Below are 24,015 nucleotides of genomic sequence, written 5' to 3'. Positions count from 1 at the left end.
AGTGAAATGGAGTAACACAGACCTAGAAGCACTCAATACACTTACACGATCACAATGCCACAAATATAGAATACATCACATACATTCAGCAACAGAAAGATTCACATTAAGCAGAAAGGAAGGAGGAAGGGAATTTATCGACATAAAAAACCTACATTATGGACAGGTAGACAATTTAAGAAAATTCTTTATAGAATGAGCAGAAACTAGCAAAATACACAAAGCAATCACTCATATAAATACATCGGCTACACCATTGCAATTTCATAACCACTTCTACAACCCTTTAGATCACATAACATCAACAGATACAAAGAAAGTAAATTGGAAAAAGAAAACACTACATGGCAAGCACCCGTATCATCTAACACAGCCACACATCAATCAAGACGCATCCAACACATGGCTAAGAAAAGGCAATATATACAATGAGGCGGAAGGATTCATGATTGCAATACAGGATCAAAAAATAAACACCAGATATTACAGCAAGCATATTATTAAAGATTCCAATACCACAACAGATAACTGCAGACTTTGCAAACAACAAATAGAAACAGTAGATGTACAATACTAGCAAATACAGAATACACCAGAAGACATGACAATGTAGCAAAAATAATACATCAACAACTTGCCATACAACATAAACTAATAAAACAACATGTTCCCACATACAAGTATGCACCACAAAATGTACTGGAGAATGATGAATACAAATTATACTGGAACAGAACCATTATAACAGATAAAACACCACCACATAACAAACCTGACATCATACTCACCAATAAAAAGAAGAAATTAACACAACTAATCGAAATATCCATACCCAATACAACAAATATACAGAAGAAAACAGGAGAAACAACTGAAAAATACATCCAACTGGCTGAGGAAGTCAAAGACATGTGGCATCAGGATAAAGTTGACATTATACCAATTGTACTATCAACTACTGGAGTCATACCACACAATATCCACCAGTACATCAATGCAATACAGCTACATCCAAATGTATATATACAACTACAGAAATCTGTAATTATTGATAGAATAGAATAGAACAGAATATTTTTATTAGCCTTTCAGTATTTTTCATACAATTGGCTTTGTCAAAGTTTACAGACGGTTTTAGTTTCAGTACGATATTCAAATAGTTGCAGAAAGGGGAGAAAAGGAACTAAAGACCTTTTCTTCAGCAATATGTAAAACAATGTTTTATACAGTAATTAAATACACACATAAGAAAAGAATCACAGTAAATAACTAGCTTATATAATATCAAAACATTTTCTTCATAACTTAGGTAAAACATATATTTTGATGATTAGTTTCTAAGAATTCTTCAGTTGTATAGAATTCGTTGTTTTTTAGCCAGGTTTGCAATGTATTCTTATATTTATGTAGTGGTACTGTACGAGCTGAGCATGGTAACTTATTGAAAAATTTTATGCTTAAGTACTTATAGTTATTAAGGACTACAGCAAGTCTTGTGCATGCACGTCACATCTCATGTTCAATTTTTTCAGATTTTCTCTGGCATATATTAAACAGTTGTATATGTACATGCTTGGCACTGTCATTATGCCAAGAGATTGAAAATAATTTCTGCAGGACATCCTTGGGTGCTAACCCTTCCATGCACCTGATTGCTTTCTTCTGCCATCTGAAAATACATTCAGCCCCTGGGGAGTTACCCCCAACACGTCAATGAATATCAGAGAAACGAGTGAGACAGCTTTTCGTGAATGTTCATATATAGTACAATGAGGGCCTACAGTTCAGATAAACCGGACCCACCATAAGATCAACAAATGTTAGAAGCATGAATCAATGCTACAGTCTCACAATGTGATTTATGGTTCTCAACACATCAATTGGATTACCATATGATAAAATCCAAAACTTAATGTACTACATCTCATTCAGAACCCCTCAAAACAGGTTTTTCTATCAGTATAACTATAACATACACTGATGACCAATCTGATTTTACTATATGGTGAGTGAATTGGCATGTCTGTGAAGTGTGCTACCGCCTAGTGGGATTTGTGCCAAGTGAATGTGGATAAAAGTTTGCTACAGTGTGCTACCACCTGGTGGCATTGATGTTAACTTGTAGTTGAGTGGTAAGGGTTAGTAGTGCTCACCATAAACTGTGCACATTCTTTATCAAATCTGTATGTATTTGGCCCATAAGGCAGTTATGTCATGCCAGTTGCCCATGTGCAGAAGCTCCTTAAAATGGGCATGGAGGTATGTTTGCGACCCTGATGCCATGTTTCAGCAAGTCTAGTGGAGCAATGTAGCACAGAACAGTAGACTTAGTGCTGTATACTTCAGATTACTGCATCTACATTACGTTTAGCAGCATTCAAAGAAAAATAACCAATAAACCTGTAAGGTGTCAAAAGTTAGGGTGTTCAAAGCTCTTGCGCTCTTACACAACAGCTGCCACTGCTCCCAAACGCATTGTTCTCAGCATAGTTTATTATGCAACAGTGGTAGGATGTGTGACTTCTGTGTAGACAGGTTTTGCCAATCACATTATGAGCACATGATGGTTAAGTTATGTGATGAAAGCAGGTGTAGTTTCTATTATGTGATACACGGATAAAATTTGTGTGAGACTAAGGAAGAATTATATAATTAATGAAAGATAGATTTGTGGTTTCACAGCAGCTCACCTTATTCCAAACATGGTGGAAATTAATGCAAAGTTGGTACAGTATTCAGATAATTAGATACTAGTACTGGAAGCTTCAATGCTCTTTTAAGAGCTGCTTAAACGCTTGCTCAGTGGATCTGAGAAAGGAAGTAACAAGGTTTCTGGTGGCAGTATTATTTCAGATTGAGTGTAGCTTTTAATAAAGAAAATCATCTATAACTTACCACCGTGTCTTTTTAGTGCATTTGCACAAAGCATAGCATCAAAATTTGTTATAGAGTAAATTTAACATTTTGTAGTATTTTAGGTTCAAGAGTGAAGACATTAGCTTTTAAATTTGTCTTTAGGACATTTTAAATAGCATCCAACATATCAAACAAAAACTTTGAAATTGTACTTTACAGAATGTGGTATAGGCTTGAATGTTGAAGAGATGTAATTGCCAGATATCAAATACTGACGTGTCATGGCTTTGCTTGTGCCAGAACTGCATCTTTAATGTAACGGATTTTTTAACAGAGCTCGAATCACGCCTCTACAAGTACTGGAAATTAGCTTTTGTTATCCAAAAGTGTTTCACGTACGAATCTTCAGCTTTACATACTCAAGACGATTAGTGATGATCTTGAAAAGCAATATTACAAACACTATGTTTTGCTGAATTTATTTTAAGTTGAACAGGGATACATTAATTAATCTTTAATGACTTCATGTAACATACCTGTGAAAGATAAACAAAGGTTAGAATAAGATACTCCCAACACCTAAAGCACTGAAAAGTGGACGCACGTAACACCACATTTGCAAACCACTTTATGTAACAGACTCACACCCCATGGCATAAAAACGTCAGTAAGCAGTAATAATAATTTGTATACAGCTAATGTACCTCTACCACAACTCAAAAAAGATCCACTACAGTTAAGCATAAGATATGCCATCCTTCTACTTTGAACAAATTATTTTTTTAGATTATAATGCACATCTAAAATTTGTGATACGATTTTGCCTACTTGTGGTTTCCAATAAACCTGTGATATCAATAGACAGACTCCGAACTATATTCCAATTATGATATTTTTATCCTCAAGATGCCACAAACTCATTCTTTCTTGGATTAACCATCAGTTTCTCACAGCTCATATGTGAGAACATCAGTCAATAAGACCAAAGAAAACAAACTGTTTTTTTTAATTCCACCGATTGTCTTCCAATGTCTATACATTCGGGGGATGAGATCGACTGCAGTGTGACTGCACTCATAGTGGTGTAATGATTTGAAAAGATCGACTGCCTTCAGCCGACGTTGGTCATCAGTGGAATTCACCAAAATCAGTACCGCTATGACCGCAGCCTATCTCGCAACTGCACTCAGTGCTGTCACTGACCCATAGGCCACAGCACACGAGAGCTTGCTCATGGCACTGGCCGGCCCATCGAGGCTCATGGTCGGACACGCGGCGTGTGCAGTGATGTCATGGGCTCTCTCAGTGCAGTTGTGGCCCACAGGTTGCACCTCTACGCGTAACTCTGCTGAGCCTTGTGCTTGCTGACAGCACTGGTCGGCCCATAGGGTGGCATCACAGGCACGCTTCATCCGAGACTGTCGTAGTGCAGTGTAACCTGCAAGTGGGGCCTCTGTGCACAGCTGTGAGTGGAACCACCACAAGTGGAATGACTACTTAAAATTAATGTTTGGAAAAGATGAGGATAGGCGGAGATTCATTGAAAGAATGTTACAGAAACAGTTCACTCACAAAATAAGTGTCTTACAAAACATTTCTGACACCAATTTATTAATATTGCTCATCAGTGCACAGAGTGAGGAGCAATGATGGCACTTGAAAAAGGCGATAAAATATTTTAGAAAAGCGATTATATGGTGACAAATTATTTCAATAAACAGTTACGGCATAAATGAATTGTTTTCATTTTTGAGAATCCCCTCGCAAAAAGGCCAGTTTAAGACCATAATAAATTTCTCTATTATGGTCCTGGATGAGGCATTGCCATCTTCTCTTCATATAAATTTATTAATATACACACGTACATTGGTAATTTGGTACTGGTTTTCGTAACTCACAAATAAAATCTAGATCACATTTTTAAAACTAATGTCATTCTACACTGCAGTACTGGAAAAATGCTCAAAAAATATTTTTGGATTACTGTTTCTTGAGAACCACAGCAAAATCTGAAGTAAACCCACTGGATTTTCTTTACTTCAGATTTTTCTGAATGTTTTCCACCTCTCTTTCTTCTACTTTCATGATTTGTGCACCTTCCAGCATGCCCAGGGCCAACTTAGCTGCCTTTAAACATTTTTTTCAAAGTGCTTTTTTCAGTTTAGCTAGCTTGAGAGAGAAGTTTTTATCGTGCCTCCTTCAATAGCTGCTCTTTTTTCTTTTCTTTCAGAGCAGCTCTTTCACAGTCAATTGATTTTTTTTTTTTCATGTTATTCAGTTTTTTCGTCTCCTCTTCAAGATGCTTTTGTTCCTCTTTTTGCTTTTCTTCTAATTCATGGGTTTTTTTTTTCCTTCCATGTTCTTAATTATAAGCAGTATAATTTGAATGTGCTTGCGCCATACCTAATGAGCTGTGAGTCAATGGACAATGGGGTTATGTCCCAAAAACACCTCACAGTCAAAGCATTGTTTAAAAGCCTTTCGGTCATTGAAGCTTTGTCTTCTCCCAATATCTGTGTCGAAATGGAGTGTCTTCTCTCTTTGTCCACATTTCCAAGGGGCAATGCAAGAGAAGCCTTAATGAGCTTTGAAATAGTTGGGTATTTTAACTCTGTGGCTGATAAGTCTCTTCTTGAGCTGTGCTGCTGCCAGTAATTGTCAAAAACTTTGTTATGTAAAGCTGGGTCATCTTTTTCAAGCAGTAGAACCTCCCACTCATCTAATAAGCAATATTGTTGGACATCAAACAGCATCATTTTTGCAACTGTTGAGATGTCACTGAATCTTCTGCTCTTTATTCTTTCATTGGGGCCTAAAAATCTAAAACTTTTCAGCAGTGTATGGTACTTGATAATCAATTCTTTTTCATCACATTTCCAAGCTGTGATGTAATGTTTTTGGACATTCTTTAGAAACCACAACTTGTGACATTCTGCCAGTTTACTAAGTTCTTCAGTTACTTGCCCACTAAAAAGGGGAAGCAGATTATCCATTGTAAAGAGTTCATAATGACGAACTTCATAAATACCGGTACTCTCAATTTTTCTCAAAGCAGAAACTTCCAAAACACGAGCCAATAAGATTTAAAGTATGTTTCCTATTTCTGTATGCAACTTGAGAATCAAAGGGGTTTGGTTTTGAAAGTGTTAAGTGGACTTACTCAATAGTTCTGTAGCTGAAATTATGGAAGGAAAATTTGCTTCCATATAAGGGACCTTCTTTTTTTATTATTATGAAAGAATTCGTAGTGGCATTGTAGAATTTGGACTGAATAGTACCAGAATTATTTTTTTGAGGTACATGCTTAAGACAGTGATACTGAATAGCATTCCACTGTTCCAAAATCCTTTTGGCTGAAAGTTCTAAAGTAAGCCACCTTGTGGTTGCATGCCTCATAAACTTGTGATATGGAATCTTTAACTTAGACTGAATTTCGTTACATTCTTCCCAGCAAAAAAGCCAACCATCAAAATAATGGTAAATATTCACCAGAAATTTGGAGCCTTCTTCACCTAAACACTCCAAAGCCTTTACAAAGGCATTATGCATCGTATGACAGCTGCAAGCTCCAATGTTTATATGTTGTCTGCCTTGGGTCTCCTGGACATCACTGTCTAAAAGCATAAAGCTTTAACACATTTTTATTAACATTCTCATCCCAGAACAAGTTACCTTCAGAAAGTGCTTCATGTAATGTCAAAAGTACTGTTTCGCCATCTGCTTTGCCAATGAAGAAAGTTCTTAGGTGGTGTGTTGTTATGCAACACTTGCTCTGTGACCAAAATATATTGGATGTTTGTAATTCCTTTTTAACACTGTATTGTATTGTATGTTAACGGGGACCTAGAAACGACGGAGATGCTCCATCCCCGCCGAAGCGGTCCACACCCCACGACGACTACCACAGTCCACTTCACCCCTCCGCCGCCCCACACCGAACCCAGGGTTATTGTGCGGTTCGGCCCCCCAGGGAACGTCTCATACCAGACGAGTGCAACCCCTACGTTTGCGTGGTAGAGTAATGGTGGTGTACGTGTACGTGGAGAACTTGTTTATGCAGCAATCGCCGACATAGTGTAACTGAGGCAGAATAAGGGGAACCAGCCCGCTTTCGCCGAGGCAGATGGAAAACCGCCTAAAAACCATCCACAGACTGGCCGGTTCGCCGAACCTCAACACAAATCCGCCAGGCGGATTCATGCCGGGGACCAGGCGCTCCTTCCTGCCCGGGAAGCCATGCGTTAGACTGCACAGCCAACTGGGTGGGCTTTTTAACATTAGTAGTCTCATCGAAACTCTGTGTGTTATGCTTCTTCTAATATATGTTCACAGAAATACTGTGCCAGTCAATTAGTTATTTCATTTTCTTGTAAAAAAGGGAAAAGTGTTCAGGAACACTATCAGGGATCATCATCTTAAAAAAGTTATATCATTTGATGAGTCCATAGAGAAATTGGAAATCAATGACATCATCATGCAAATCAATTCAGCTGCAATGGCAGTGCCCTTTGTACTTAACAACTGTATTGTTGGCATGCATAACTAACTTTAAGGTTGCATCTGATCTGAAAGTTCTAACTTTAACTGATGTGGTCCACATTTAATTTCGAAGTTGCACTTATGGTTTGTTGAAAGTGAGCGGTTAAAAAGCTGCCTGAAAACTTTTGTTTCAAAATTAATAGAACAATAACATATTGCAAAATAGTTCGCTTTCACTAACTTTTTCCTCCCATGCAGAGACTCTACGTTTCAAACTGTCTGTCTTTTCAACCCAGTAATTACAGAATCTGCATTTTCTCATTTGAAAATTGAATAGAGTATCACAGCTGCAGTTCTGTTACTACACCAAAATTAGAATCCCAAACAAAAGTAGATGCAATTGTAACAAAGGAACATTTGATTCTAATAACAGTTGCACAATATATAAAAACCGTAGAAGTGTGAGTAGGGCCCGTGCTTTCAGGATTTGGTACAAACTTAATTATGTTTATACATAAAGTCACCTGTAGGTTTTGATGAGTGATTTTGCTATTATCAAAATACGTGTCATCAATTACCATAGCTTTTGATTGCACTGACTCAGAAGCTTAACTGTACTTTTACACCACCAAGGGAATGAAGACCTTAGTATTTGACATAAATTTCAACTTGATATCTCTAACCATTCTTCAGAAAAAAGATATCTTAACAGACAGACTAAAAAGTTATTCTGTAAAGGTTCCATTTTTGCAAGTTAAGATACAGAACCATAAAAAACACAAAAAATCAAAATTGATCAAACTATCTCATATTTCAGAACTTTTCAAGTTCGATTTTTCTAGTTTCATCACTGGAACATTCCAAAAGCACTTTTTTTGTCATCAGTCTACTGACTGGTTTGATGTGGCCTACCACGAATTCCTCTCCTGTGCCAATCACATCATCTCAGAATAGCAGTTGCAACCTATGTTCTAAATTACTTACTGGATGTATTCCAATCTCTGTCTTCCTCTACAGTTTTTGTCCTCCACAGCTCCCTCTAGTACCATGGAAGTCATTCCCCAATGTCTTTAACAGATGTCTTATCATCCTGTCCTTTCACCTTGTCAATGTTTTCAGTTTATTCCTTTCCTCTCCGATTCTGTGCAGAACCTCCTCTTTCCTTACCTTATCGGTCCACCCAATTTTCAACATTCATCTGGAGCACCACATCTCAAATGCTTTGATTCTCTTCTGTTCCAATTTTCCCACAGACCATGTTTTACTACCATACAATGCGCGTGCTCCAAATGTACATTCTCAGGAATTTCTTCCTCAAATTTAGGCCTAAGCTACCAGTAGCCAGGAATGCCTTTTTTTGCCAGTGCTAGTCTGCTTTTTATGTCCTCCTTGCTCCATCTGTCATTGGTTATTTTGCTGCCTAGGTAGCAGAATTTCTGAAATTCATATACTTCATGACCATCAATCCTGAAGTTAAGTTTCTCACTGTTCTCATTTCTGATACTTCTCATTACTTTCACCTTTCTTCAATTTACTCTCAGTCCATATTCCACACTCATTAGACTGTTCATTCCATTGAGCAGATCATGCAGTTCTCCTTCACTTTCACTCAGGATAGCAATGTCATTATGAATTGTATCCCCGATATACTTTCACCTTTAATTTTAATTCCACTCCTGAATATTTCTTTTATTTCCACCATTGCTTCTTTGATGTACAGATTGAACAGTAGGCACAAAGACTACATCCCTGTCTTATACCCCTTTTAAGCTGAGCGCTTTGTTCCTGGTCAACCACTTATTATTACTTCTTGGTGCTTGTACATATTGTATATTACCCATCACTACTAATAGCTTGCCCTATTTTTCTCAGAATTTCAAACTCTTTAAGGCATACAAAAATATGTGCAAAATCATGTTTCTTAACTCATTAAAACCAGCTCTCCTACAGAGCTAAACTTCTACAGCAGTTCCATCTGCAGCATTCTTTTAAGAACTGAAAATCAAGAGCAACATGTGTGTGTCTTGGTTTTGTTATCTAGAACCCCAACTATCCCCTCTTTTAACCTTCAGTGCAAACAGAGAGGTGTTATAGGTTTAATGTGTGTATCTGTCTGTGGCATCGTAGCTCTCAAACAAAAGGTCCGATTACACTGCTTAAAAAAAAAAGAAAAAATCAGGATGGTTCTTAGCTATTTTTCTTACAGTCTGTTCAGCTGTTTAAATTTCATCAGCTACATTAATTAAGCAAAGTTTTCTGCAGCCACGCTCTTTTTATATACACTACATAATACGCAAAGAGCTACATCAAGTTACTTAGTACTAAATTAAAGTCCACAAGGACAAATGTTTATATTTTATAGTTTATGAACAATGATGATTTCTGTCTCTTTTGAAGTCACAAGTTTCACTACCTACAAAGCAGAAAAAGGGTGATGGTGACTCAACTGTAAAAGAAACATATGCTCTCACAGATTTTTTAGTAGTTCTTTATGAAGTCTACAATTCAATATTAAATCAAATGATTTTGCCCTAATAGTTTACGCAGCCTATTGCAATAGAGTGCAATGGCAGCACACTTTTTTCTGACTTTATTTGGAATTATCACCACTGCTTATTGTTTATGTTGCCTAAATTAGCTAATTGTATACTAAAACATAGTCAATAAATATATGTGTGAATTAAAAAAAAGAAAAGCATGAATTGCATAAGTGACAATGATAATATACAATGATCACCTCTTCCACTTTACGTGTTATGGACGAACCCATTCTTGAATTAACCACTGTTATTGACAACAGTAGTTGTATTCAATTGCCAGTTCATCAGCTGTGTAGAAAAATTATCCAGCTGTACAAATTATGTGGAAAGATGAGCAGAAGACTTGTCTTGGTTTCAAGTGTTCCTTCATGGCAGAAATGGATCACAGGAAAATCGGTCTCATCTGATTACACTATTAGATTGTCGATCATATAGTGTCCACAAATAAAATATAAACTTTAAAAAGCATGAAACAAAGCTTAAATTAAAGAAAATAAAACAAAGAAATCTTCTAAAAGGTAAAAATTAGTATGTACTGCCCCTTTAAGCTCAAGACGAGAGTAGTATCTTGATGCAGGTGTCGTTGCATCAGGGCCCACCAAGCATATAAAATAAAAATGGAATACATCTAAAAATGATGAACTATGAATTTTAAATGCAGGTAAGCTACCTAGGCAACATAGGTAAATATCAAAACAACATCTAATCACTGAGTCTAAGCCTTAATTAATTTACTCCAAAAAATTCGCAATATAGACAACAGTGAATGACACCTGCCCTCATGCGACTGCCCAATCAGGTCACCGCACTTGATCACGCCCCGCACGCTGTGTACAACACACTGCATGACTCGCAGTTTTAATGAGGCATGATTTGGTATGCCATCGTCAAACCACTGCAGGGGATAGGCCTCATAAGATAGATCAACTAAGTTCGTATGTAATTATGTAGAAATATACAATAAATTGGTAATTAAAGATGGATTGGTTTTTATACTTTAGATAAATAGTTATAACTTAACTAGCTATTTTGAGGTGTGGCTGCAGGACTGGAAGATATGACGCCAAGCAGAAGAGGTTTATAATAATTAAAGTATACTGTTATACAAAGGATAGCTGTTGCTAACTTCTTTTTATTTACTTGACGGTCCCACGATGTTATGATGGTTGGATCAGAATATTACTACTTATGTTAAACTGAAAGGGTCAATACGACACTTCTACAATAAGTAAATCTGAACACTTTTTTGATGGACTGGAATAACCAGGAATGTGAATAAAGTTCCTGTGTATATTTTGTGACAAAGTTGACAATGGTGTGTAAAATAAAACACCTAGAATGCTTTTCTTATATTTATTTTGAGAAGTTATCACAAAGTGGGTAGTACACAATACAAAAGACACATGTGCTTCCAAATACAGCTACAATATGGCATCAAAATGCATAACAATCACATAAAAGTATAGTATTACAAAATAATGTAGTAAGTACATTCATTCATGTAATTTTTTGTGAATTAAATTTTAAAAAAGTAACAGAAGGATTTATTTAATGATACCACTGGAACAAGGCAAAGTTTTCAGATGTCATATCTAAGCAAACTAACGAGTACCCTGTAAAGATGAATCTTTGATTAAATTGTCAGAATGGCACAGAGTCAGCACTTAAAATTGGCTATTTATGACACAATAATGTTCCATGTCATGATGACCATGGAATGTCTAACAGGAAAATATATATAAAAATTAAAAAAAAAAAAAAAGAATAAGGCCATTATAAATGCAATGACTGCAGAGAAATACTGAGTTCTGCACTGAAATTAACTAAAGCCAGATCAGTGACATTCAGTCTTTAATATACTATAACAATGCCCACTTACTGGAACAATATATTATGTAAACATCTACACTGCAACCCGATTGTATTGTTACCTTCTTTACCAATTTCACTTATCTGCTCAGGCCTTTCATAAACTTTGTGGTTAACATCACCAATACTTCCCACACACTAAAATTTACTGTAGCAATTAGCCTGTACAGATCATCTTTTTAAAAAATTATATTTCAGTAGACATCATTGGAAAAAACTCAACAAGACTCTTCAAATTTTGATTAAGTTATTAGATAATATTCTCGAAAAATGAAAGCAGAACAGAACTGGCAAGAGCTATACATTTATAAATAAAGCTTATCTGAAACAAAGTAAATTTAAAATTATTTTGTATACGAAAATGCATAAAAGAGAGCTTTTTAATTTGGGCACATTCCATCACAGACTGAATGCTACAATAAGAATACAAGTGTGAATCTCTTCAATCGCTTCAAATATATTTGGATGTCTATTTAAGAACAAGTTTATATATTATGTTGAATATTTCAACGACTCCTTTATAAACTTTTAACACTTAGTCAAATTCCTTTCAACATGTTATAAACTGCATCATACAAGCAAACATTATAAACAACACAAAAGACAACACACACTGCCAAAGCAAAAATAGCTATCCATGTAAGGATATATAACAATTCAAATGAGGACAAATGTATTTTAATCAGATAACTAACTTGGCATACATATATTTTCATGCAATAACACAAATTTCCATTAATGCAGAGATATCACTGATATATTACACAAAATACATTAAAGGAATTTCACAATATTACAGAGGTAATGGCAAAAGACACAATATGAAACAGTCACCTGTATTTAGACATCTGGAATTGAATGGTCCATTGAGCCCTTCAGCAAACTTGTTGACATCCTGGAAAACAAAAACAGGAAACTCAAAAATGTTCAATTGAAAATGAGAGACCTCACTGCCTTCAATATACTTTCACTACACCATGTAGACAGAAAACACTGATACAACAAAATGACTTTTCATCACAAAAATGATTAAAAGGATATGATGCTAGCTGTCTCTATACAAGACAACCATATGTAGAACAATGTGCGAATACGATGAACAGCATAAGCCAAAGGCTGTAGGGAAAATATACACAGAACATTATCCACAAAGAACAATAAATTTGATATACAAATTTGTGAGTGATTATTCATTTAATAATAAGATTTTTCAGATTCTCCCAAAGTATTTCATGACAAAATAGTTCAAAGGTGAATGGCTGGATGTCAGTGTCCAATGGGCATAATATTTCAGGAATCACGTTGCCACCATCAGGTGTGTTGATGTACTGACCAATGGCCAGTGCAACACTTTTATCTCCTCCCCCGTCCTTCAGCATACATCATCTCCTCTCCCACTCCTCCCGCCAATACAATGGTCTGTTCCAGATTTGTACCCAGGTATACATTCTGCCAACACCTCTGCCGTTCCTCCACCTGCCCCCGAAGTCAGTTCCTTGTGGGGTATCTCCATCTTCTTCTTAATCATAGTAACTGCAGCTTCACAGATATTAATATGGATGTAACCACTGTCATGACTTATCAGTGTTTCCCTCACTCGAATATCAATAAATTCTTTAATAACACAGTCCTAAAACTTTGATGCCTGTATCAGAACCTTAATATGGTTGTAATCCATGACCGCCGATCTGTGACAACTGCTGCAGTTGGTATATTGCTGGTGTTCTTGACAGCGATCTTCGAGGACACGCACCATCTGAAATATATGTCTTGCTGCATTGGCATGGTATCTGAAGTACCCAGTTTTCCATAGTCAGATGTCATCTTTTGACACAACAAAGCAGTATCCATGTGCTTGTTGATAGATGGAAAACATCTTCACTTTATGTTTCTAGAGTTCATCATATCTTTCCAGGTAGTGTATCACAAAAAGGAATAAATGCAATGGCTACTTCCTCCAGAGATTCCTGTTATGTTTCCATAACTTGTAAAACAGGTATGGGACACACGGCTCTCCGAATCTGCCAAACCTTGCAGCCATTCTTCCGGATACCATACTCAGTTCTTGGTTGAGACTTTCATTGTCAGTGAGGGCGCAAGCCCTATGTACCAATGTTTTGAGCACACCATTCCTCTGCAATGGGTGGTGGCAGTTGTCCTCATGTAAGTATATGTTGATGTGCGTGTCTTCTTACAGAAGGGGGACCACTACATCTATTTTTTACTTCCATTCTAAAACTGATGTTCTGATGTATGGAACAGAGATGAATGAGAAAGTAATTCAGGTTGTATCATCCATTTTGCCATCTGACAAAGACACCCTGTACTTACTGCAAGAAACTTGTACATTTCCAGTGTGCTGATTCCAGGGCTTCTTCCTCAAAATGTTCGACATACATGCTGGCGATAAATGGTGAAAGTCGACTCCCTGTTTCTACTACTCCTGTCTGGTCACAACAGCCACCATCAAAAAGAAAGTATGTTGACATCAATACAAGCCCAAAAAGATTGGTCACCTCTACATCAAATTTCTGGCCAATAAGTTCTAATTATCATCGTAAAGGTAGTCTACAGAAAAAGAGAGAGACACCATCTGAGCTCGCATGGATACTGATATCCTTCGGCTTAAAAGCATCCCACAAACCCACAGAGTTACGAGTGTGACGTGAATGCTTCCCACGTATGGACTAAGCAAATACTTCAGGCAAGTGAGTATCTCAAGGCACCAGAGTTCTAACAATGACGCTTAGGCAGCCCATCTTTGTGAACTTTGTGCAGTCCATAAAGTCTCAGTGGAACTGGTGTTTTCTGTTGCAGTTTCTTAACAACCTCGATGGCAAGCCGGCTTCTTTAAGATCCCACTAAGCATTTTCTCAATGTAATCCTGGTGAGACAGGATGACAGTTTTTTGCCATTGATTGACTGACTGATTAATTGAGGGAGGTTATTGGGCTAAACAATGAGGTCATCAGTCCCATGATTCCAAAGATACATGCGGAAGAGAATGTGTCTGCTAAAAGTGGATGTGTCCAGTCAGAGGAGTCAAACTATAAAACGAGGATGTTAAAACACCCACAGTAGAAGGTATATAAGGGTAGTTCAAATCTAAAAACAGGGAAAACCGAGGGATAAAATAGTGGTCTTTACAAGGGGGAGTGGTCATGGGACTTTTTTTGCCTTTGTTGATTGATAAGACCATGATATATTAGTTCCTGTATGACTGCCATCTCCCAGCCAGAGGAGTTCAGTTTCACAGGTCTTGTTCGCATAAGAGCAAGACAGGTTTTGTGATGTACTACTTCAGCGGACACCGCTGTCTTACTTCTGGGACTGTGTCATTAAAGAATCAATCTAGATTGAGCAAGGGAAGCATTTATCAATCGTGGTAGTGGCTATATCATTACGAAGACCTTGGAAACTGTAATTACATGTTCCAGTCACATTAACTTGCCCACCGCCTATTTTTAGGTTGACATATAATAATTACTCACAGATGACATGTGGCAGCACTAGCAATGGAGGGTATATAATGTGTGTCGTGGGACATGGAAAACAGTGCAGTTCTCGTCATAATGCAGAAAAGGAGAGATTCATCCGATGTCCAAAAGGATATGATGATAAGCTTTCCGGTCAAGGGTGGAAGCATTACCACGGGCCATTCATGACAGGGGAGAGCAATGGCTGTGGAGATGTGTACAGGGGACCGGATTTGCAAATTTCAAACAACTGACCACCCAGATGAACCAAGGGGCAACCAACTGTGTCTCCTACACGACTGTTCAGCAAAAGTTGCTGTGTATGGGCCTCTGTAGCAGGCGCCTTGTTCATGCGTGCTTGCTGACTGCTATTCATAAAGGATGAAGTCTGGATGTCCACTGAATGGCAACAAGTGGCCTTTTCAGATGAATCACATTTTATACTGCATCGAACAGGTGGCTGTTAGCATGCATGGTGCGAAACATTAAGGCAAACCTCCTGCAACCAAGAGGGAGCGTTATGGTCTGGGGAATGTTTTTTGTGGCATCCCTTGGTGATCCCACAATTCTGAAAGGCACAATGAATCAACAGAAGTATTGTACATTCTTGGGTAAAATGTAGTGGCCTAATGCCTCCTTTGAAACTCTGCTGTAAGTAGTTCTTATCAATTTATAATCTGCTTACGGCTTGTTTTCTGTAATTAACTTGTGTAAAGTGCTGCACAAGCAAAATCAATGAAAAATAAGTTGCAAAAGAAAATATGAAGAGAAGATTCTCACACTAGTCAAAGAAAATGACTTAAGCGAGTTTGTCTGCATGGTCATCTTCCACAGCAAGCACAGAAATATTTGTTTTGTAAATAAAAACCATTTCTCCCAGATGCATTATGCCTTTGTTTACTTTAAGGCGTCTTCAGTGGGATCTGAATGATACAGTTTTGACATGTGTTATTTATAAATTACAAAATGTTCACATCTTGTTTTTTTATGTAAATAAGTAATTACTTACAGTTCTTCTCATTTTTCGTTGGTATCTGTGTTTCCTCTTGTCTGGTCACAAGCTGGACATTGCACTACAACTTCTTTTGTGAAACAAATGTATGTTTTCAAGTTACGAGCTTTTTTCTTCAAAATGTTCATATTCTTTGCCCTTGTTGTTATGGCGCAATATTAGTCTTTGTAACTAGTTGTAGATATTTGATCATAACTACTGTGAGTTCACTATAGGTCTCATCCCATTTGGTTTGTTTACATACATGTTGCCAACCTACCGAAGTATAAGCTAAAAACTACTATTCATTTCTGTTATGTTTTCAGCTGTATGTGTGTGTGGAGGGGGGGGGGGGGGGGGAGGGAGAGGAGGGGGATGTTAGTAGTCATTCAAAGTGTGTTTTAGAATGCTGAATATGAATGTAATAGTTGTCAGAGGGGGGTTGAAAGCTAATACCACACAACCTCTTACCACTCATTTGTCCATGAATCCCACCACAAGACATTTAAACCAAAACTCAAATCAGCTGAACACCAAAACTTTCAAACACTCTCTGACAGGTATAACATTCATATTCAACATTCTACAGCTCTCACTAAATACTCCCCCCCCCCCCCCAAAAGCACACAAAACATATATACACACTCTCTCTCTCTCTCTCTCTCTCTCTCTCTCTCTCTCTCTCTCTCACACACACACACACACACACACACACACACACACACACACATGAATGGACAGTAGTTTTAAGCATATATTTTCTTTATTTCCATTAGGTTGGCAACATGTCCATATAAAAACCAAACAGGATGGTAAAAATAGTGAACTCAACAGTAACTACGTCTTTAAATCACAGTTTTCAATCAAATACCTCTGACTAGTGACAGAAGACCAATAGTGTGCCACAACAACCAGGGCTAACAATACGAAAGTTGCGAAGAAAGAAGTTTGAAACCTTAAAGCCTATGTATCTTTCATAAATGAAGTGGTAGTGCGACCTAAAGCTTGTGACCAGAAGAGAGGAAACATAGACGACAACTAAAAATGGGAAGAACTGCAGATAATCACTTATTTATATGAAAAATGAGGCATGAACTGTTTCATAATCTACAAATAATCATATCAAAACGAAACTGTAACATTCTAGATCCCACTGAAGATGCCTTTAAAAAAAAATAACCAACAACAATAATTTACAGTGTTTCTTTAAATTTTCTTGTTGACAAAGACCCAACAGTAACTAACTAAAGAAGGACACCCTCTTATGTGTTATTTTCCAAGTTCAAGGAGAGCCTGGAAATTGAAGTCGGAAAAAATTAAACGTCACCTGTCAAAAATGTGCTGGGCAAACACATCAGTTTTCCTACACACGAGACGAAGTGAATCTTCATATTGTAAAATTGCCTTTCTAAACTATTTTTGTTCTTCGATGAGAATTTCATGGGTGAAAAATGCACATTTCATTCAGTCAATAAAATTTTATTGACTATGTTGTATTCAATCACAGAAAGCTGGGAGGGGGGGGGGGGGGGAGGGAGGGAGGGAGGGAGGGAGGGAGGGAGGGAGGGAGGGAGGGAGGGAGAGAGAGAGAGAGAGAGAGAGAGAGAGAGAGGAGACCACCACCGTTACAGGACGTTGACTGGGAGGGGCACAGAACAAAATAACTTTTACCAATGGTGGCCTTTTAGGTCAACAGGCCTTAAACCATGTTATTTTTACCTATGGATAGGAAGTAAAACTACTTTGTTTGTCCCACTAGAGCCTGTTGCTCTTCAAGAGCAAAGACTTCAAGCTGTTGAGACTGTGAATTCAATAACTAGGGATAAGCAAAGTTGTGTGAGGTGAGAAACAAGTTCCACGTGGAGCTCATCTTAAGTGCATAGTTCTTTGAACCTACTGCAATTTAGTAACAATGGAAATATGTTCCTATCTACATCACTATAAAAGAATAATAATAATAATAATAATAATAATAATAATAATAACAATAATAACAACAACAACAATAATGTAATGAATATAATAGAGGGAAACATTCCCAACAATTACGTTTGTTATTGTCACTGTTGCATTTCGAAATCTTTTCTGTCGTCTTATTCTCTCTTTCTGTTTTTGCCAGTAGTTTCACTTTGTATTCACCTTCTTCTTTTTACCGTAATCTACTATACAATTTTATCCCGCCTATATACACTCAATAATACGTAACCCACTTTCACAAAAAAAAAAAAAAAAAAAAAAAAAACAACAAACCGCTTTCAACACTACCGCTGCTATAAAATCCACTGTTTCTAGTTCACAAACAGTTCCTTTCACCTATTAAACAACCATTTTGGCTAGTTCTAATAACTTTCGCTTTATTTCCATTTCCGTTTTTCCCACATCACTGATAATTTTTAGCCGCTTCCCACAGGTTTTAACGTCATTATTTCTTCGGCAGACAATTGTTAGCCTCATTTTCATAATCTGCCACCACAAAACCACTCCTTTTAATACATTTACACGCAGTTTTTTTCGAAATTTTCCTGAATTTCTTCACCCTTTAACGTGTTTTGGCAGCAACACAACCACCTAACCATTGTGCACATCGTTGTCTACCAACCCAAGTTCACCACAGGATCAACATAGCCCAGCTTTAACCAACACTTTTTCGCCTTTTTTCACACCAGATCTCCAGTTGCTTTCTAGTTCAACTTTATCTCTCCCCATATATTTTTATTTTCATTTTCATTTCAGCCTCATGTTACACTTTCCACCTTCTAATACCATGTCACCCTCACAACACCCCCACAAAGACCCCATTAAGTTTTATTTACATGCCTTCGCCCTAGCCAGATTACGCTCCCATATTTTATTTTCTCAGGCTTGTCTGACATTTGGCATTACCCCCAAAGGCCTCACACGTAAAGTTCCCATCTCTGGCTGCAACCCTTCTTTCCATCAGTCCCTATACCAGTCCCCGAGTTTGAGTCTCGGTCGGGCACACAGTTTTAATCTGCCAGGAAGTTTCATATCAGCGCACACTCCGCTGCAGAGTGAAAATCTCATTCCAGTCCCTATACCAGTTCCAAACTGAACAATCCATTGCCCTCACCCACCTAATCCTTCACCTACACATCAACTCAGCCAATGAACACACCCGTCAACTCCTATCCTTAATAAAAGTCCTCAATCTTTCCTCTCCCACATCCACACCGGCTGTTCAGAGCATCCTCCTAGAGGCCAACCGCAAATTAGAACAGCATGCCACCCTCCAACTCAAAAAACTATCCAATCTCCTGGTTTCCCACCTCCGGAAAGGCAACTCACTCACCCTTCACAACCTTTCCAGCAAACCTCAACCTCCTCTCATTGCACACAAACCCAGTCACCCCCATCTACTCAATCTCCCACGTCCAGCTCCACTCCCTCCAAAACCTCAAAATTACAATCAACACAATCTGGAACCACAACACCCTAATTCAGTAGTTGACCTTTCCTCCAAACCTCTCTCCCAATCCGAAACCTCTGTTCTATCCAAAGGCCTCACCTTCAGCCCCACTCCCAGATTCAACCAAACAGCCCTCGTCAAAGACTTACTGTCCTACATTCGTACTCTCTGCTGGAAATATCACTTTGCCACGAAGAAAAATGATCCTAATGCTACTCCTAATGATCCAACTCCCCAAGACACTATCCAAATTGAACCCTGCCTGGAACAGTTCCATCCTCCGTCACAGCGGGACCCACCTCCTCTTCCTCAAAATCACCCTCTCCAAACCTTCCAGGAATTTCTGACTTCCAACCTTGTCTCTTAATCCTCCTTAAAAAACCTTAATCCTACTCCCAACATCACCACTGCTGAAGCCCAGGCTATCCGTGATCTGAAGGCTGACCGATCCATCGTCATTCTTCCGGCAGACAAGGCTTCCACGACCGTGGTACTTGATCGTCGGGAGTATGTGGCTGAGGGACTGCGTCAGCTTTCAGACAACACCACATACAAAGTTTGTCAAGGTAATCCCATTCCTGATGTCCAGGAGGAGCTTCAAGGAATCCTCAGAACCTTAGGCCCCCTACAAAACCTTTCACCTGACTCCATCAACCTCCTGACCCCACCAACACCCCGCATCCCTACCTTCTACCTTCTTCCTAAAATTCACAAACCCAATCATCCCAGCCGCCCCATTGTAGCTGGTTACCAAGCCCCCACAGAACGTATCTCTGCCTACGTAGATCAACACCTTCAACCCATTACATGCAGTCTCCCATCCTTCATCAAAGACACCAACCACTTTCACGAACGCGTGGAATCCTTACCCAATCTGTTACCCCCGGAAACCATCCTTGTAACCATTGATGCCACTTCCTTATACACAAATATTCCGCACGTCCAGGGCCTCGCTGCGATGGAGCACTTCCTTTCACGCCGATCACCTGCCACCCTACCTAAAACCTCTTTCCTCATTACCTTAGCCAGCTTCATCCTGACCCACAACTTCTTCACTTTTGAAGGCCAGACATACAAACAATTAAAGGGAACAGCCATGGGTACCAGGATGGCCCCCTCGTACGCCAACCTATTCATGGGTCGCTCAGCGGGAGCCTTCTTGGTTACCCAGGCCTGCCAACCCAAAGGTTGGTACAGATTTATTGATGACATCTTCATGATCTGGACTCACAGTGAAGAAGAACTCCACAATTTCCTCTCCAACCTCAACTCCTTTGGTTCCATCAGATTCACCTGGTCCTACTCCAAATCCCATGCCACTTTCCTCGACATTGACCTCCATCTGTCCAATGGCCAGCTTCACACGTCCGTCCACATCAAACCCACCAACAAGCAACAGTATCTCCATTATGACAGCTGCCACTCATTCCACATCAAACGGTCCCTTCCCTACAGCCTAGGTCTTCGTGGCAAACGAATCTGCTCCAGTCCAGAATCCCCGAACAATTACACCAACAACCTGATAACAGCTTTCGCATCCCGCAACTACCCTCCCGACCTGGTACAGAAGCAAATAACCAGAGCCACTTCCTCAACCCCTCAAACCCAGAACCTCCCACAGAAGAACCACAAAAGTGCCCCACTTGTGACAGGATACTTTCCGAGACTGGATCAGACTCTGAATGTGGCTCTCCAGCAGGGATACGACTTCCTCAAATTCTGCCCTGAAATGAGATCCATCCTTCATGAAATCCTCCCCACTCCACCAAGAGTGCCTTTCCGCCATCCACCTAACCTTCGTAAACTCTTAGTTCATCCCTATGAAATCCCCAAACCACCTTCCCTACCCTCTGGCTCCTACCCTTGTAACCGCCCCCGGTGTAAAACCTGTCCCATGCACCCTCCCACCACCACCTACTCCAGTCCTGTAACCCGGAAGGTGTACACGATCAAAGGCAGAGCCACGTGTGAAAGCACCCATGTGATTTACCAAATGACCTGCCTACACTGTGACGCATTATATGTAGGAATGACCAGCAACAAACTGTCCATTCGCATGAGTGGACACAGGCAGACAGTGTTTGTTGGTAATGAGGATCACCCTGTGGCTAAATATGCCTTGGTGCACGGCCAGCACATCTTGGCACAGTGTTACACCGTCCGGGTTATCTGGATACTTCCCACTAACACCAACCTATCCGAACTCCGGAGATGGGAACTTGCCCTTCAATATATCCTCTCTTCCCGTTATCCACCAGGCCTCAATCTCCGCTAATTTCAAGTTGCTGCCACTCATACCTCACCTGTCATTCAACATCTTTGCCACTGCACTTCCGCCTCGACTGACATCTCTGCCCAAACTCTTTGCCTTTGAATATGTCCGCTTGTGTGTGTGTGTGTGTGTGTGTGTGTGTGTGTGTGTGTGTGTGTGTGTGTGTGTGTGTTCGCGCATACTCGTCCTTTTTTTCCCCCTAAGGTAAGTCTTTCCGCTCCCGGGATTGGAATGACTCCTTACCCTCTCCCTTAAAACCCACATCCTTTCGTCTTTCCCTCTCCTTCCCTCTTTCCTGACGAAGAGACAGTTGGTTGCGAAAGCTTGAATTTTGTGTGTATGTTTGTGTGTCTATCGACCTGCCAGCGCTTTCGTTTGGTAAGCCACCTCATCTTTGTTTTTAGATATAACAATAATGTAAATATGACATCAAAACAACAAATAGTAAATGCAGAAAAGTTACTCTTTAACATACTCACTTCTTCACCATGTGCTCATATACAAAGGCTGGCATTATTGTAACAGTAACAACTTGGCCACCTTCTTCAATTAAGTTAGTTATTTCTTTATCTTTTAGCCCAACAACGTTCTGTCCATTGACTTCCAGTAGATAATGTTCTATAAGCAGTCCATTGCGTGCAGCAGATGAATCTTTCACAATGGCGATGATCTTTCCATTTTTAAACTGAAATCCAATTCGACCAACGCTGTCCTTGTGCAAAGTAACTGTTCGCTCAAATGGCCTGTAAACAATATTATTACAATACATTATTTTTTTATGCAGGCAGTACACTGGAAGGACAGAAGACTAATAAAGTAACTGTACATAACAATGCATATGTTCCAAAATTCCTTTACCAAAAAAAGATGAAGTAAATATTCCAGAATTTGAATCCAGAACAACTGCCAACAAGAGTAACAGGTGCCGATATCCTCGGTATAGCAAAGCAGATTAAATGACTTAGAGGAAAGACCACCAGCCCAGATTGTATACAAGATAGGTTCCTTTCAGAGTATATGATACATCAGCTCCATACTTTGCAGTCATATACAACCGCTTGCTCATTGAAACATCTGTACCTAAATACTGGAAAGTCGCACAGGTACCACCAGTGATCAAGAAAGGAAATAGGCATAATCCTCTAAATTACAGACTCATGTCACAAATCACTGACAACTATCAGCAATAGGATTTTGAAACATATTGTGTGGAAGCGAGCAAGAGCTAAGAGGCATGTGAAGTATTCATTTTCCTCATTGCTAGGCCAACATTAAGACAACATATGCCTTGAGCAGCTAACAAAGAGACTGTGCCATACACTTATATACAATTAAATGTTTAAATACTGTTTCAAAACTTTTTCAGATAATGTTTGCATTTTTTTAAATTTTAAAAGTGCATAATATTAAGTACAGATACTTCTCCTCCTGCAATTAGGTTCAGTTTATCATAAAATGTATGGTAGAAGTATTCATGAAGCTACTTCTTTTACTTTGTACTTAAATTTTGTAGAATAAATTTGATTAACTGATCTTTATTATTAAGCTACAAAGCCAAGATACTAGCACAATATTGATTACATGTAGTAATTAAGCTTGGAGTAGGGCACTCGATTTATTAAAATCTCACCGACCATCACATCCGTCCACAGAGTTGGAAAATGCTGATGGAATTTGCATTTTACAGTGTCAATGAAACAAATGACCATCAAAGGGCACCATGGATGTCGGGAATCTAACTCTGCTGTAACTAGGGGGTGTGATACCAGCAACATCTCATAGTCTGATTGGAATCCAGTCAGCAAGTACACACAATACCAGAAGTCACAGCACATGAAGTTGGCTGGGTTGGTCATCAAAATATAGTGCAGAAAATGGAAACTACAACTATACTGAACACATGGAAGCTCACTTTTAAGTGGCACCAAGTTTGAAGATAATATGGTAATTTTACGAAGGTACAGAAATTAAAAACAGATGGTTCAGAGGCAACAACTACCCTCGGTTCAAAATTTGAGAGTTATCTGGTTAAGGATTTTATACAACATAATGAAGTTAGCCCTCAACAACTAACAATGAAATAAATAATAGTGTAGACATAAAGG

The 24,015-nt window shown here is 38.8% G+C and overlaps 1 protein-coding gene across 1 annotated transcript in view; it reads right to left on the bottom strand.

Moving 5' to 3' along the window:
• Positions 1 to 11,214: 11,214 nt before the first annotated feature.
• The window catches only part of LOC126474065 (syntenin-1-like), a 44,261-nt gene continuing 31,460 nt past the window's right edge, over positions 11,215 to 24,015 (bottom strand). The window contains exons 6-7 of the mRNA XM_050101478.1: positions 22,390 to 22,653; positions 11,215 to 12,639 (exon numbers count right to left, since the gene is read on the bottom strand). Coding sequence (XP_049957435.1) covers positions 12,585 to 12,639; positions 22,390 to 22,653 — 319 coding nt within the window. The 3' untranslated portion in view covers positions 11,215 to 12,584. The remainder of the gene's footprint in view (positions 12,640 to 22,389; positions 22,654 to 24,015) is intronic.

This window comes from Schistocerca serialis, chromosome 1 (assembly GCF_023864345.2).
Source record: "Schistocerca serialis cubense isolate TAMUIC-IGC-003099 chromosome 1, iqSchSeri2.2, whole genome shotgun sequence".
Taxonomy (NCBI): Eukaryota; Metazoa; Arthropoda; class Insecta; order Orthoptera; family Acrididae; genus Schistocerca; species Schistocerca serialis.
This window is presented reverse-complemented; position numbering and strand designations above follow the sequence as displayed.